Source organism: Poecilia formosa, unplaced genomic scaffold, assembly GCF_000485575.1.
Source record: "Poecilia formosa unplaced genomic scaffold, Poecilia_formosa-5.1.2 Scaffold289, whole genome shotgun sequence".
NCBI classification, from domain to species: Eukaryota; Metazoa; Chordata; class Actinopteri; order Cyprinodontiformes; family Poeciliidae; genus Poecilia; species Poecilia formosa.
The window spans coordinates 496238-512449 of NW_006800228.1; the positions used below are offsets into that span (position 1 = coordinate 496238).

The following is a 16212-nucleotide window of genomic DNA, read 5'->3' on the forward strand; positions in this document are numbered from 1 at the left end:
GTACATTCTTCCTTTCTGGAATAAACATTCTGAATATCTTATTAAATCTATCTATGCAGAATAATCTCCCATATTGGGCATGGACATACACACAGTCCTTTTGTGCATGACATTATGTTTGATTTTAGACGTTTAAAATGAAAATCTTTTACTTTAAATCTAGACTATGTAGTAATTTAGACTACAAAAGTGCTATATTAGTATGGTAATTAGAGATAGGAGGTGAGTTTTATTATGTTACACAGCATAATCGGACATGAGTAAAAGTTGTTTTATTGTATTTTGCATATTCTATTCTAGTTATTTATACCCTAGGAGTAATCACAAACATCCACGTCTATAGACCAACCCAAGATAAGATTTGCTTCCTAGAAGTAACAACAAACTACAAGATGGGTTTAGAAATAAGTTGAAAATAACTGGAAATCAGATGGACTTATGCTTATGTTTCACTTTGGAATCTGTCCCCTGCTAATGTGATCACAAAGTCACATGTTACACTACTGGAACATGGACCACATTAAATTCTCCATAGCCTAGCAATGCGTTGTTTCAAGTTGTGAAAAGAATCAAAAGTAAGACAACATACCACCCTGTCCTTCAATAAAAGCAATGGATTTATTTGCAAGCACATTTGATGATTAATTTTGAATCAGCACAATGCTTGACAGGGTAGTTTTGAAAGGTCATGTCACTCCATTGTTCAGATAAAATACACGTGTTCAGTCAGTTGCAGCTGTGTGATAATATGTCAATAACATGTCAATCCAATGTTTCATGACTTCTCAATAACGCTGACATCAGACTTCCTCTTATGCCTTCAAACCAGACAGCTGGATGCAACTTCCTCTTACAACATTCAAGTCTGTAGAACTGACTAAAACTTTCACACGTTCTCAATTTTGTTCCTTTGTTTGCTCCGTATTGTGTATGCAACTCAGCTTTGCCCCGACACAAAACAGGATTCTTATATATTATGAGGAGATGGTCAATGCAGTTGTAAGTACTACAAAGATATGGGTGATTGCAAAGTATTTTTGTTCCATTTGTTCATCATTTGTCAAAGCAAGCATAACCTAGGAAGGTGGCTTGAGAGAAACTGCCACCTGGTCATTAGTGAGATGGGTTTTGTGGTCTACAGGTCGCAGCTTCATGATGCTGGTCTTCAGCGAGTACCACCACCCTCTCCAAGGATACCAGACCACACCGTCATCCGTGGAAGCACTGTAGTGTCCGTTGGGATAGTACACGCCATTGAGATTGGCTGAGTGGCATCTACGGAAAATACCAGTCGAACAGAGAATGTATTTGTTAATGTCACTGGAAGACATAAGTGTGGATTTTTGTTTGGGCTCGTACTTATTGAACCACCAGCCCCCTTTGTCTTCCTGAGCGCAGTTCCCCTTGTAGTTGTCATTGTCCTGGTCGTAGGTGCTGAATTTCATGCCCTGGTGACTGGCCCATTTGACCTCAGGAACCTGATAGCTTCCAGTCAAAGCATCTCCAGCGGTACCAACATAGTCTCCAAAGGAAAGGCGGTAGTGCTCCTACTTACGGAAATAAAAAATAACGACTTGCATGAGGTTAAAGACAGAGTTCGGGATGGTTTTTTAAATGAATAACGTTAATAACTCTTGACTCTTAGTATTTTCACACTGAATAAATCTAATTTAGTTGCCAACATCCAGAGATCCAAGATTGAAATGGATTTCTTTTACTTCCAGTCTTTAAAACTTTGTATTGTCAACGAAAACCTTTAAGATGTCACATTTGAGGTAGGTGTGTATTTCTACAAAAGTCAATGTTTCTTTTAAACAGGACACTCAGGTAGGAAGCAATGCACCAATAATGATCCTGCTGTGTAAAACGTACTGCATACCTGACCTTAAATTTTTTTGCGTATTCTTTCCCAGTCACACTGACAGATCATAGTTAGAGCACCAACTTCTACCTTTATTTCTTGTGGGAAAAAAGGTAGGTTATTCTCTGCAAATAACCTTCCAATGCAATTGTGACAATGGTTACGACTAGATACAATGAGCTTTGCATAAATCCACTATGATGTTTCTTAAAGTTGGAGTTTTAAGAAGCATCTTAAAATTCCAATTAAGAAACAAACTATCTATCTAACTAGCTAATCTAATATTTTACTTGTTTTTACAGATTTCCTGCTGCGATAGGGTTGAAATTAAGATATAATGTTACTTAATATGTTTTTCTTTAAAGACATATTTCCTTTTAATCTTCAAACAACTACACAGTGCTACACATAATGTATTCCATCAACTTTTAGGACTTGGACCTTTTCATTTGCTACTTGGAAGTTCTTGTACTCAGCATAGCGCTGGTGGCCATCAAAGTCTTCCAAGTTGATCTTCACTGAATAATTCCCTGCAAAAGAAGGAGCCACAAGGAAAAGGATAAGTTTATGCAGCATACAATGTGACCTGTAGAAATTTAAGCGCTGTTGTGTTGATACAACAATGTCCTGGTGTTGGAATACCAGCAAGACCACCAGAGGTAGACACCAGCAACCCTGCGAGAATTTTGTGGCCATCGATGAGAAAGTGGCTGAGCAGATGACAGTTCTGGACAACACAAGTGTTCTCCAAAGCACTAATAGTTGTTATTTTTGACCACTTGATGGCAGCAGACAAACAAAGGCTACAGAAAAGGCTACACATGGCTTTTTCCACAAAGTGGACACTTAAAACAGCATTTGCATGTGTTAGTTTTTAGTCTACAAAGCAAAACAGTACTAACCTTGTGTTGTGAGAAAATGCACGTTGTCGTTTCCAAGCCAAAATTCTGCATTCAGGTCTCCAAAACCGTCTTTATACTCTATCCATGACCTGATGGATTGATAGTTGAGGAGATTCTTATTTTTTTTACACAGATAGTTGAGTTTGTACCAATGCCTATGATACAGCATGCTGCAGACACACCTGTTAAATGCCTCTGTGCCATTGACCCGTCTCTGCAGGACAGTCCATCCTCCTCCTTCAGTCATATCACAGTAGACTTTGACCGCTGAAGGGCTTCCGCTAGGCCTGATCCGATACAGACCGCTGGATTGGAATCCAGAACTATAGACCTGGGAGCAGTCTGACACACAGATTTACACAAGTCCGTTTATCCAACAGACGGCATGATCAAATACAGTTTCAGCATGGTTTTCACAGGGCTTCCTGAGGGTGCGAGGCAGTGGGCGCTGACCTGCATGCTGGGTGTCCTGGACCTGGTCAGCTCCAGCATCATTGCTGTTGCCCTGTTGGGTCATCAGCTGTAAGCTGCGTAGGAGGAGCTCCTGTTTCTGAAGCTGTCTCTTCAAAAGCTGCTCCTGCTGCCGCAACTGAGCCAGCTCCCCGCCGCAGCCGTCTGACGCCTACACAGACACATACACACATATGTGTCGTCCCTGAGATGTTCACATCTATTCCCTTCCATTATCTCATTTGGTTTCAAATATGCCTGTTGGAAAGCAAAATGTAGAAAATATGTAGAAAATAAAACACACTGAAATTATGTAGCCTTTAAAATAGACAACTAAGTCTGCACAAATGTCAGCTTTTGTAAGAAATATATAAAAATGTCACTGTGTCGTGACAGTACAGTATGAGGCAGGTAATCCTGTGCCTTGTCCCAGTACTATCAGAAGCAACCAGTCAGAGCCAGGAGGCAGGTCTTAGCGCTGTCAATCATGCCCATGTACGTGCTTCCTTCCCCTACACATGCCTTCCTCTTGCAGTCTGCTATACAGTACAGCTTCTCTTCATCAGCGGAGCCTCTCGTGAATGCTAAGGCTAGCTAGCATGGCCTCCGATGATGGCGGATAAACGGATTTTGGGTAACAGTGAGTTTTGTTTCTCTTCCATTAGCATTTTTAGGAGCACATTCATGAGGTTGATTGACAGCATTAAGACACTCCTCCTGGTCCTGATTGGTTGTTTCTGTCGGGACGGTGTGTTTTTTTCCAGACGGCAACAGCAGCACATGGGAGAAGATGATTATCTGTTTCATATTACATTGCCACATCATTATACGACATTGTAATAGTTTGAACCAATATGTAAAAAACATACTTTTTCCATAAACGTTGTATACATGCAGCTTTGAAAATGTGGAAATTTTGGGACAAATTTTCAATCTCATGTTTCTGTAAGGCTTTGACACGCTGATGCCAAGTTTAGCTCCCGTTTCTTGGAAAACAATAATTTATGAAGCCATAAAAATAGACTCTTATTTGTTTCTCTCATGTGAAACAGTGTATTACTATCATACAACAATAGTCAAAATAATGACAGAGTAGACATGTTAATGCTTTTGAGTTGATAGAGAAGCTAGGCTACCTATTAGTGATTACCTCAGTTAGAAGCACCAAACCCAAAACGGGTCTCCGTCTTTATATATATTTTAGAAAATGTGAAGTTCTATGTTAACTCTGAGTTAATATAGAGAAAATAAATTAAAAACTAAAAGAAAAACTATAATATGTTCAGCCTTCCTGTTATTATCTGAAGGTCTGGCTATCTTTTACAGCCTGAATAAGCAGCCAAAATGTCTGTGGTAGACACACCATGAAATACAATACCTTTCAGCTGTAAGTGAAGTGAGAACAGATGAACAGATCCTTTTTGGCTGCATTGTGACAAAATATGAAACATTCAAGGGATACACAAATTTTAAAAAGCACAATTACAGAACACCCCAGAACAGCATTCTGATTATTCAAAGTATTCACCTTGACAAACGGGGTGCAAGCTGCCAGCATCATCAGTCCTGTTAGCAGGGCCATGTTGGGGCTTCTCTTCCTCCTCTTGTTGAAAAATTGCAGCACAACCAAGAAAGAAGTCAGTAAAGCAGACTGATTCTTCAAACAGTTTGGGCTCATCTGTTTGATTCTTGCCTTGGAGAATGGAAAAATCTTCCTACAGCTGAGTCAAAACAAAGGAGGAGCACCTGGAGAAATGCCTGATTTTCCACGGTGATAAAATACACCAAATGTTCAGGCACGGCTCAGAACAGATGTGCCCAGAACCTGTCAAGACCAACTTCACGTTAAAAAACAAGTTTCTAATATTAAACTTGTTGTTAAAAACAAACTTAGTGTTGCTTGGTAGCAGTCGTACCGTGAATCTTTGATTCTTCCTGGCCAACGCACCGTGGCTCCCATCTACCCCATCCTCTGTGAGTGTCGTTGAGAGACTTGAGTGGTCATCGTCTTTCTGATTAGCAGCTTTGTGCCATTTGAAATAATGGTTTGGAGTGGCTAAATGCAACTGAAGGTCAGCGTTTGTAGGAGGATAGAGGACAGAAGGAGGCCATTTTCCTCCATTATTTGGTTGCATAATTGTTCTGTGACTGATTGCAGTGAGACAGCCTCGTTTTATAAATACGGTGCGGAAAAGAAGCATTTAATACGCTGCCAATCATATCAAATGAAAAGGTAATCTTTTTTATTATTATAGCAGCATCTGAACGGTGAGGCAAAAAGAGAGAATATTAGTAAAGAATGAAAAAAACAGAAAAAACAATGAATGATTTTGAAAATAATTATCATTTTATTGCATGAAACAAGTATTTGACACAATAGAAAAATAGAATTTAGTATCCGATACAGAAAGCATCTTGGCTTCTTTTATAATTGATGAAGAATATTACCATAAACTGAAACACTGTAATGAATACTGAAGGTGAATTTAGACAGAGAATCTAAATTTGTCGTTGAAAAATTGCTATTAACCTCCAAATTATACTGTATAAATGTATTTTTACCCAACCAACACATATGTTTCTGACAGAAAATTAGATGTTTATCTCGCCAAAGATAAAATAAAATATGTAAATGCATAATTAATTTTGAAAACTCACATTTATCTGTTTTTAATTTACATTTAAATGAGGAAAAACAGCATGCTGAATATTATTCAGATTAACCATCAGATGGTATACATCGTCATCACGTCTAGTGCTGAAACAATTAATTGGATTAATTGTGATTCATCAATTATTGAAATGATCATCAACAAGTTTAGTAATCAATTCATCGCTAACTACGCACTAACTAAATATGGTCTCAATAAAAAGCCATTGCCTGAAAGAACAACACACTCAGGGCAGTAATCGAGTCAAAACTGTTCAAATAAACAGTTAGCTCCGATTGCTGTTCAGTTACTACTCTGTTAGCCTAAAAATAGTCAACAGATTAGCTTAATAATACATTGATGTTAAGTTGAGCAGAAAGGGCTGAGCTTTTCACATGTTGATTTTAGAAGTTTGTTTTTTTTTAACTACAAATTATAATTCGTTCTCTAAAAGAATGCAGTTGTTGCATTGTAGGCAATAAAATGTTTATTTTCTTATTTAGAAAAAGGAATTGCATTGTTTGTTTATTTGCATTTTTCATGTATTCTTAATATTGTGTAAAATAAAAAAAAAAGAAAAATCAGCAAAATATGCCAATTTTTTATGCGATTAATCGGTTAATCGTCAGAATAACCAGCTAATCATCAGAACAATCAACAGTTTAATCAATTACTAAAATAAATGTAAGTTGCAGATCTATTCACATCCTTTGGGAATCAGTATCAGAGGTTCAGAGCTGCTTCTGATTTGTCCACATCACAGTCAGAAGTTCCAGATATACATGACTGAGTCCTGACTGCACCGCTCCAGCCCCAGCAGCAGTTTTATAATAACAGTAAGGTTAGTCACACTGAGAGTATTACTGCTTGCTCAGCAATCTCTTGTGAGTTGATGTTGTTTCCTCTGCGGAGCTCTGTTCACTGATCTGCGATCCTACGCAAACAGACACACACAAAATGTTTGTTTTCTCAGGTGGTGAATGCATTTTCAGCTTAAATAATCATAAATAACTACACCTTAATAAAAGCTAATAATTGTCAAGCTTGTTTCAGCTTGGGAACTTTGACAAATGTGATTTAAAAAAACAGAGAGACTTTGTTACTTTTGGTTTTTGCCGATTTTCTCCGTGGGGAGACCTCAAGGTCGTCTGGTTGGACATCATCCGTTTTCTTGTAGTAATACGGTTGGTCTGGTGGGCCGAACCTCTACATTTAAAACACCACACACAGTTCCAAGGTTTGCAGCTGTCCTACATACCCACAGAATACAACAATGTGGACACAAAGTACCTTGTCAGGGCACACGAAGCTGACGAAGAGAACGAGGGGAAGTCCAACGACGAAGACGTAGACACCCATGAGCCAGGGACGCTGCTGGATGGACAGCATGATGGACTCTAAGAAACCAGGCTGCAACATAGATGGACGAATACAGTGTTGATTACATATATATATGCAGGGCCGGATTTACAACTATGTAGGCCCATGGGCTGGAAACCGCATCGTGGTGCCCTTTCCACTAAAGAAACTTTACTTCCCTAATGCAATTTTCAATAGAAAATTAATAGGTAGTTCTATAAATAAACCAGGTCTGAGCCGATTATACCAACTGATTATGGTAAGTTTAATATGTCACTTGGCCAGTAGCCTCATGTTGTCCCTTAAAAAAACAACAACAAAAAACCTTCATAATTTTCAACTACTGGAGTGTTGTCTATAGTCTTAAAAATCGCAGAATATTATTACAACTCAACTGATGCGGACCTGTGACTATTACATAAAGTACAATGTTTTCAAAACATGCATCCATAAAAAAAATCATAAATAAATTTTGTGGCCCACCCCACAAGAATTGGTGCCCTGGGCTACTGCCCCTGTAAGCTCTAACTTTTAGCCCAAAATAAGCTGAAAACTATGATTCATTTTCATTAGATTTCACAATTATTCACGACTTTGCATTGATCTATCACACTGAATTACAATAGAATAAATTGAAGATCGTTACTTGACAAGACAACACAGGGACTAAATTAACTAATGACCACATACAAATACCCACTTCCTTAGCTCTGCTTTGACTTGAGTACAATTTCCGGCTACTCTGCCCAGGTTTGAATGTGTCTGCTTATAGTTGGTGATTTTACTGATGCAAATGAAAAGAAAATGAATGCACACACCAAGCTAAACTCTTACCTGCCCTGCAGCAGACACTGCAGACACCAGCATCATACCCAGCACCAGAGTTATTCTCTGCATTGCTAAAAAAAAAAACAAAAAAAACATAAAAATGGCGTGAAAACAGTTATTTCAAAGCACTGAGAAAATCTGCCTGCATGTGTGTGTACATGAGGCCAAACTAAGAGATCCAAACTGAAGCTTTTCTCTGCAGAATGATTCAGCTAACAAGAAAACAAACCTCACTGTATAGAACAGCAGCATGTTGGATTGGAAGCAGGTTGAAAAAGTGAGTAGAACAAACAGCAAATGAATTATTTTACCTTTTCAACCTGGAGAGTGTTCTCTGTCTCCTGAAGTCACTTCCTCATATACCTTGCAGACTTGTGCTGTTGGACTTTGATCAGAAGCCACTTGCTTGCTAACATTGACTCCAGTTACAGAGTTACCACATTACACAGGTATCAGTGTCCTTAACACACACTTTCACACAGCCTTCTTTTCTACTTAATCTGAAACAGATTAAGTTATGATCTTAAATTATATACAAAGTTTATGTGAGATTCTTAAGGTAATAATGTCATAATTAGGACAAATACAAAAGACAAAATAAAACAAAAAAGAAAGAAAGATTCCTATTAACTAAAGTATTTATTCGTAGTTCTAACTCAAAGCATGATGGGATTTTATTTCTACTCAATACTTTATAAAGATCTATTTATGCTGTATGTTAGTTTACATTTGTAATTTTTTTTATCTGGAAGATGGTCTAATCAGGAAAGGTAGAAGTTTGGTTAAAAAAAAGAATAAGAAGTTTTTATACCCAATATCCCTTCCACTTTACAAACACAAAGTATTTTATGTCGTAGAGAAAAAAAATAAGCGTAAAGTGAAAGGACGCTGGGCGCATTTGTGTTTGTTTTCAGCAAATAAAAATCCGAAAATTGTGCTCCGAGTTGGGATTTACTTTATTTTGAGTCTACGTCTTGAATTACAGAAAATAAAATAAAATAAAAAAAATAACAGTATTTGATGACAGCTGCGTGAGGTGAGTCCTCAGAGCCGGATGTTGATTTCGCTTCGTACGAAGTCGCAGCCGGAGACGCTCTCGCTGCCATCGGCGTCCGACAGGAAGCCGCTACCGGTGGTTGCCGTGGTGATGTTGTGCTCGAGGGCCGTGAGTCTCTTTTTCAGCCGGAGCTGGGACGAGTTGAACTCGCTCTGCAGGCGCGCCAAACACGTCTGAAAATAATTCATCACCAGTTATTGACAGGCTTTCAGGAATCAGACTTGTTTTAATTAAAAAAAATTAAAAAAAAAACATCATGGAAATTAGAAAAACAATAAAATTAAAAAAACTGATAAAGTTTCATAAAAAGCCGCTACACTGACCTGCAGACGGTCCAGACTGGTTTCCAGCCTCTCCATCTTCACCTCCAGCTCTTCTCCAGCTGACACGTTTACTTCCTCCAAAAGCCCCTCCTTCTGCAGGATGTCCCGCCCCCGCTGCTCCAGCTGCGCCCTGGCGTGGGGGAACTCCTGCAGGGCCTCCATCAGGTCTTGTTTGGAGAGGCAGAACAGGTCAGAGTAGCCCAGGCTCCTTATGTTAGCAGTGCGCCTGTTCCCCATCTTGCTGCCACTGATGTTCAGGATGCTGATTTCTCCGAAGCAGCTTCCTGCGGTCAGCACAGCGAACTGGGTGACTCCGTCGTCCCCCACCACCGCCAGGTGGCCCTCTTTGATGATGTACATCTCCTTACCCACATCGCCCTCGGAAAAAACAGAGACAATTTCACGTGGGCTCCTCTGTAAGCCATTTTATAGTTGCAAAAGAAAGGAGAAATGCTTAAAAACAATCACTAATAATTAAGACACAAACTACTCCCAGCTATAATTTTTATCCACAACACAAACATAACTGAGTTGGAACAAATAAAAGTTAAAACCTACAAAAAAATTCTGATGAGAAGAAATGCATATCAAATGGCAGTTTGACTAAAGTCCTACAGAAGGAAAGGCTTGTAGAGCCTCTTATTTTGGAGGAGACCCCATAAGGGCAAGTCCTCATATGGATAATGTTTTTATTTTTTATTTTATTTAATTTTTTTTAAATCTCTTTATCTTTACTTTAATTTCTTTTTATTTCTCTTTCTCACTGTTTCTTTCTCTTAAAATCTCTCTCTCATTGTTTATTTAATGTCACATGCTGTTTTTATTTTAATTATGTAAAGCACTTTGAAATGCCTTGCTGCTGAAATGTGCTATACAAATAAAATTTGATTTGATTTGATATCTTCAAACTCATTTTGAGTTTAAAGGTGAAAACGCTCAGCGGCAGAAATCTGACTCACACCAACACATCAAAACCAACCAGCACCAAATAGAGAAAAAAAATTCCATGCTGTTGGTTTACATCTATAAAATAATGTGTTATTTCTCTAAAATAATGTGTCATCTTAAAGATGTATTGTAAAATAATGTATTTTTCTATCTAAAAAAAAATGAAGAAAAAAACTTAAAAACCGTGCCAGTTGGGTTTGGAAAGCCTATTTGATTAAAGTTGCCTTTGATTAGCAGTAACAGGAACATTGATCAACATATTTGATGACGGCATTTGACAAAATATAATGTTTTTTGCTTAATTCATAATTGATGACTGTACAATGTTTTTATGATTTAAAGCACTTTCAACTGCCTTGTCGCTGAAACGTGTTATAGAAATATACTTGACTTAACTATTTCTCTTAACAAATGAAATAATATAATATTAAAATTTATATAGTTATCTGAAACATTAAAGTGTGTTATCATACTGTAAAAATCCAATATTTGCCCATGTCTATGTTACAGGAGCACTTTGTAAATAGGTATGGTGTTATGTTCGCCACTAGAAAACAATGTACCATATTTTCTAGGCTATAAGTAACAACTTGAAGATGCTATGAGAAAAGAGTGACTTATTGACCAGAAAATACGGTAGAAATATTTTTCTGTTATTTATGTAGCAGACATGTTGTTCACGAGAAGGAGCTAGCAACGCTAGGATACAAAGAAGTGGTATTAGAATCCCATGTTGTAAAATAACTGGACTGTTTTAGTGTGTTTTGGCAATTCTGTCAACCATTACAGTTCAACAGATATTAGCAATTCTTCCAAGATCAACAAATAACATCTTCAGAGGAAGTACGGACCTTTCTGCAGATGTAGTCACCAGGAATGAACACCTGGGGTCGAAGTTTTAACACCAACTCTACGAGGAGACCTGCCTCGCAGTCCTGGAAAATACGCACCTGGATCCACGCACACATTCACAGAAACAGACAATATTGAAGACACGGCAATTTATGGACAAATGGGATTCAAAATTCAAGTTCTGATGAGCGTTCTTATGAACGTTAAAGAACATTCCAGATCAGTGGACTCAAACTCCAGCCAAAAGCCAGGGTCCTTTAACTTTTAGATGTATCCCTTGTCCTACACACATGAATTTAGTAGCAAAACTGCTTCACTAGTATGGAGTCAAATGCTACGGAGCTCTGATGATGGATTACCATTTGAGTCAGTTTCATCTAAAAGTTGAAGGGCACCGGCCCTTGACGACTGGAGTTTGAGACTGTTGTTGTAGACAGAGCAAAATGATGCCTAATTATGCAAATGTAAGGCATCGAAGACTTGAATAAGCTGATGTCAGAGGAGTTTAGTGGCGTTTACCTTCTTCAGTGTGTCCAGGTGGACATTAATGGCGATTTCTGCTCGCAGTTTGTTTGGCAAGCTCCTTAGCACTTCTTGCTCGTCAATTGTCTTCTGATTGGTCCAGAGGTAGTCAAACCAGCGAATGACGCGTTGTTCCAGGACCTTGCTGACATGCCTAAAGTGCATGTAATGTTTGAGGGCGTCCACACGGGTTTGAAAGCCCACTCGCGTTGCGTTCATGTTGGAGATCATGGATCCAACGTTGCCAACAATGGAGGCAAAAATCAGAACGCCAACCTGGAAGAGAAACACCAAAAGACCAGTCTTCAGTGGACAGGTTTACTCAATGGACGGCATGTTTGGGGATGACGATCTTACCAGAAAGTCAAATATCAAGAACAGGTACTCCTCGTCTCTGACAGGCGGAGGGGTCTCACCGATGGTGGTGAGTGTCAGAGTGGACCAGTACAGACAGTATATGTAGCTTCTGGTCAGCGAGCCGAACTCGGGGTCGGAAGCATTGGGATATACCCACGAGTCGGAACCCAGACCCAGGACTTTGGAGAAACTGTAATACACACAGGCGTTCCAGTGGATGATGACCAGGATGTACAGGACTAGCTTGCAGATGCGGAACGCATTGGGATAGCTTGTGCGCGTTTCTGTCCGTTCAAAGAACTCGAATAGGCGCGAGAGCCGCAGCAGGCGGTTGAACCGGAGAAGAGGCGTGTAGCTCATCCCGACTATGAGGTACAGGAGGTCCGTGGGGAGGATGGAGCAGATGTCCAGGGTGCATTGTAGTGTTCGGATGTAGGTTTCTCTCAGACGACGCACGTCCTTCACCAACAAGCCTTGATCTAGAAAACCTTGACATATAGACAAACAATGCCCAGGCTAAGGGATGTGGACTAAAACAAACAATGTAAATGAAAATCTACATCACTGAATAAGGATTTCTATTCTGACAGCAACACTGAGAGACTTGCTTCTGTCAAATTACTAACTGAGTACCTGTGTGGAGACGAACAGCGATATCCAGGATGTAGACTCCATCACAGATGTAGTCCAGGACTAACCACACCTGAATATTTTTCATCTGAAGCTCATCAAAACAGGCCCTTCAGTAAAACAGGGATAGAGTGAATACACATAACTGAAAACAACAAGATCTTCCACAATAACGCAATTAAAATCGTACCTAAATAGGTCATTAAAAGAACACTCAAAAAACATGCTGCGTCACCCTCCTCCTGCCACTTCCTGTCTTCTTCTTCGTCTTTTCGGTCAGTAGTAACATCCGGTTACTCGTGACAAGAAAAAAAATGTTTCCGTTGTAGTTTTGCGCAATAAAACATTTTCGATAAGGCTGAAAAACCACCTCATCCTAGCACAAAAACATTGCGCTAGCACCAATCAGTGGTGTGTTTCCATTAAGTAATTCTAATTTGCGCAATTGGAACGCAGCTATTTTAATATGTATTACAAAAACAGTTCCCTACCTCACAACTAATAGGGTGAAGTTATAAAAAACCGCTGCTCCAATCACTATCAGCCAGTTGTAGTAGGCATCATCAGATGGGGATAAAACCACAACCGTCCACTTCCTCCTCCTGACAGAAAGAGTCAGAAACGCAGCGTGAATCAAATCAGGGTCGGCACATTGAGAGCAGGCTAAGTTGGACGGTCGTTTGGCGTCTTACGTGCGTCGGGAGCGTTGGACTTCATTCTCTGTCTCAGAACCAGTGTGGGTGTGGCTGAACCTGCTGGGCGGGGCCTGTAGGTCCGTGTTGGCCGGGCCTCTGAAGCGCTCCAAAAAGGAATCAGGCCGCTCCGTGTCCTCGGCCAGACTCTTCTGGGCCCATTCCCTCAGAGTCATCACCATACTCACTATTCTACAAACACAAAGTACAAGAATACTGTTAAAGTAGTCTTTACAGATCAACATTAGTCAACGTCTGGACTGTTGACTATTGGTTCCGAAACAGAAAACAAATATAAGACGGTACCTACTGCTTACACAGCCACCCAATATGAAAACATAAATGAGTACTACTCATGGATATTCTAGTCGTACCTGGACAGCGCCCCTCTGCCTCGAAAGGAACTCTGGGAATTCCTTTCGATGGCGGCCATTCGCTGCAGCTCTGAAGAAGTGTCGTCACATATCGACTGTCCCCTATTCATTCGGAAACACAGAAAATACTGGAATAACTCACAGGATATTGTCAGAAACATTGACTCAACACACATTCCCAAATGACTGGAGCTCATCTGTATAACAAGATAAAGCACAGACCATTTACCTTTTTATAATCATTATAACTCCATTAAGTTCTTGTCAGGCCGCAATAATATTCCAAAATTGTTATGGGAATTTTTTTGTGGTTCAGACATTGACCTGTCTCCATGTCTAACAGCTTTCAGTTGCATCATTTTTGTCTTAAATTTGTAGTTCATCTGTCGGCCTCTTGGGGTCCTCAGTTGCACTTAGGTCTAGGCTCTGGTCCGCTGCCTGTTTCTTGTTTCTAATTGGCTAATTATTTTTACTATACAGTTAAAATGACAATCCAACAACATTGTTGCTGCAGCTTCAAAGTGATTTGAACTTATTTTTTTCTATTTTTTGTACAGTTTTGACTGAATTGCTGCCCAGTGTGAGTTGTTCTTTCAGCAAATGGCCGTTTTTTGGATTCTGTACACTCTAGTTAACGATTAATTGATTACGAAATTAGTTGATGATTATTTCAAGAATTGAATCATTACAATTAATCTGATCAATTGTTTCAGCCCTTATACATACAATATCAGTAAGTATTGGGTATTGGCCATAAGAGCAATGTTAATATCGGATATCGATGTCAGCCCAAATTTTAGTATCGGTTCATCCCAACTTGTAAATTCAGATTAGTTTGATAAATAGTAAAATTATACTTTAACTCAAGCAGCAGCAGTTGATTTTGGTTGCTTAGTTAACCATAGTACCAAGCCACACTAATTTAAAAATACATAAAAAGCACAGATCTTTTTAAAAGTCCTCGTGTGTGTGTACCTGCTGAGTGTGCTCTCAGCACGATCACTATCCTCCTCCGTCCATGTTTTCACAGACAACCTGTGGGAATCGTGCAGTGGACCCGTCATGCTGCTCACACAAAAACACAACGTGGTTCTGCTCTTTTATCTGTTGTGTTACAACCGTGACACCAAACAGACACTGCGTCACATATGAACATGTCCAAAACAAGCTTCCAGTCACATAAAAAAACAAAAAACAAAAGAACATACAAGTATCAGCAAAAGAAGGTCATCCTGAGGTCATGCTGCACCAGGCATTGCCGCAGAAATGGCTTAGCAACAAGCTGGTGGGCAGGAAATGAAGAGAGAGTAGCATGGTACAAGTTCACTAACCTGATGGATCCCCTGTCCTCCAGACGTTTGCTGTGTCAAGTCTCCAAATCAATCCTCATGTTCAGTTGATTTGTTTCCACCTGGTTCTGTGTGTGCAGCTTTTTTCAAGCTTCTCATTACTGTCAGCATAATGGAGAGACGAATACACAGAGGACGGCTGAAATGGATGAAGCGGACAAATGTAACCAATAAAAGGGATGATCACATGGTGCACTTGAAAAAGCTTCATTTAAATTGTAAATTGTACATATGCGTGTGTGTGAGCGTGTGTGTGTGAGCGCATGTGTGTGTGTGTTCCTTTTAAACCACCAAACTCATCTGAATTCAAGAACCCTGTTTGAAGTGGCCTCTGGGCTGCGATTGTGTCTTCATGTTATCTCTAGGTTACTGAAGCTGAGAAATGTCTTGATGGCCACATCTGAATATTTCTGTCAGGAAACATTATTTACGCTCCATGTGGAAGAGAAACATTTCTCTACCTTTAATTTGACCGTTAAAAGATAACGCTCAGCAGATTATGTTCAGTTGTAAATAATAGAAAAATAGACCAAAAGGAAGGAAGCGGTGATCTGTGGGTACCAGCGATTGGAAACGTCACACATCCTGCTTTCTAGAACAGAACAACGTTGAATGAAAAGGTCAGAGTTCGTACTACCTTGATTATTTTCACCAGTTGTTTTTGGATTGTGTTTGATGAATAAAATAAGACAAACAGTTTTGATCTTTAGTCATAACCATTGTGGCTAAGGGAACCTTCGAGAGCCACAATTATGTAGAATCTTTTTTTCAGCTGTACATCATGTTATAATGTTATTCCTTCATAGAAAAAACATCTCCATAGCAACCATTCAGCTGTGAAAAACACCTAGGTGAACCTAGCTCCGCCTTCAAGGCACAGGTCCTCCTCTGCAGTGCAGTTTCTGAGCCACTGCCTCACAGACAAGCCTTCCCCACCATGTTGTGATGACTTCCTGACGGGAGAGCTTCAGAAATAGTTGTAGTTTTTAAAGAGACAGAGGCCCAATTTCAAAGCATTGAATTATGAAGTTAAATTTCTTTTAAATCACCATTGATA

At 39.5% G+C, this 16212-nt stretch overlaps 3 protein-coding genes across 5 annotated transcripts; all 3 read right to left on the minus strand.

The window, feature by feature from the left end:
• Nucleotides 1-594: 594 nt before the first annotated feature.
• On the minus strand, nt 595-4933 carry LOC103151695 (fibrinogen-like protein 1). The gene is made up of 7 exons (XM_007571873.2): nt 4742-4933; nt 3217-3385; nt 2946-3105; nt 2764-2852; nt 2303-2391; nt 1360-1547; nt 595-1275 (listed from the first exon to the last, which is right to left on the minus strand). Exons 1-7 carry the CDS (start codon nt 4889-4891, stop codon nt 1077-1079), a joined length of 1044 nt encoding a protein of 347 aa, XP_007571935.2. The 5' UTR covers nt 4892-4933; the 3' UTR covers nt 595-1076.
• Nucleotides 4934-6487: 1554 nt separating this feature from the next.
• LOC103151696 (calnexin-like) lies at nt 6488-8844 on the minus strand. The gene is made up of 5 exons (XM_007571874.2): nt 8363-8844; nt 8058-8122; nt 7155-7274; nt 6968-7070; nt 6488-6798 (listed from the first exon to the last, which is right to left on the minus strand). The coding sequence occupies exons 2-5, from the start codon at nt 8118-8120 to the stop codon at nt 6725-6727; spliced, it is 360 nt and encodes a 119-aa protein (XP_007571936.2). The 5' UTR covers nt 8121-8122; nt 8363-8844; the 3' UTR covers nt 6488-6724.
• Nucleotides 8845-8991: 147 nt separating this feature from the next.
• LOC103151697 (cyclic nucleotide-gated cation channel-like) lies at nt 8992-15323 on the minus strand. 3 transcript variants are annotated; one of them, XM_016681689.1, is made up of 11 exons: nt 15138-15323; nt 14782-14910; nt 13807-13908; nt 13433-13624; nt 13232-13342; nt 12744-12850; nt 12111-12598; nt 11751-12029; nt 11231-11329; nt 9432-9809; nt 8992-9281 (listed from the first exon to the last, which is right to left on the minus strand). In XM_016681689.1, the coding sequence occupies exons 2-11, from the start codon at nt 14868-14870 to the stop codon at nt 9096-9098; spliced, it is 2031 nt and encodes a 676-aa protein (XP_016537175.1). In that variant the 5' UTR covers nt 14871-14910; nt 15138-15323; the 3' UTR covers nt 8992-9095. The 3 variants fall into 3 exon arrangements, with proteins under 3 accessions (XP_016537175.1, XP_016537174.1, XP_016537176.1); XM_016681688.1 differs by having other exon boundaries at nt 14782-14871; nt 15138-15322; XM_016681690.1 differs by lacking the exon at nt 11231-11329 and having other exon boundaries at nt 14782-14871.
• Nucleotides 15324-16212: the final 889 nt, after the last annotated feature.

Bases quoted from the DNA above. Each gene is read 5' to 3' on its own strand.
- LOC103151695 (XM_007571873.2), bottom strand. From the start codon at position 4,891: ATGAGCCCAAACTGTTTGAAGAATCAGTCTGCTTTACTGACTTCTTTC. The intron at 1,548-2,302 runs GTCCAAGTCCTA...TTCCGTAAGTAG, and splicing joins TCCAAGTAGCAAATGAAAAG to GAGCACTACCGCCTTTCCTT. The intron at 1,276-1,359 runs GTACGAGCCCAA...TATTTTCCGTAG, and splicing joins GGGGGCTGGTGGTTCAATAA to ATGCCACTCAGCCAATCTCA.
- LOC103151696 (XM_007571874.2), bottom strand. From the start codon at position 8,120: ATGCAGAGAATAACTCTGGTGCTGGGTATGATGCTGGTGTCTGCAGTG. The intron at 7,275-8,057 runs GTAAGAGTTTAG...TCTATGTTGCAG, and splicing joins CAGTGTCTGCTGCAGGGCAG to CCTGGTTTCTTAGAGTCCAT. The intron at 6,799-6,967 runs GTAACAAAGTCT...CTGTTTGCGTAG, and splicing joins AAAATCGGCAAAAACCAAAA to GATCGCAGATCAGTGAACAG.
- LOC103151697 (XM_016681689.1), bottom strand. From the start codon at position 14,870: ATGACGGGTCCACTGCACGATTCCCACAGGTTGTCTGTGAAAACATGG. The intron at 13,909-14,781 runs GTACACACACAC...CCGAATGAATAG, and splicing joins GCTGAGAGCACACTCAGCAG to GGGACAGTCGATATGTGACG. The intron at 9,282-9,431 runs GTCAGTGTAGCG...AATTATTTTCAG, and splicing joins CCAGTCTGGACCGTCTGCAG to ACGTGTTTGGCGCGCCTGCA.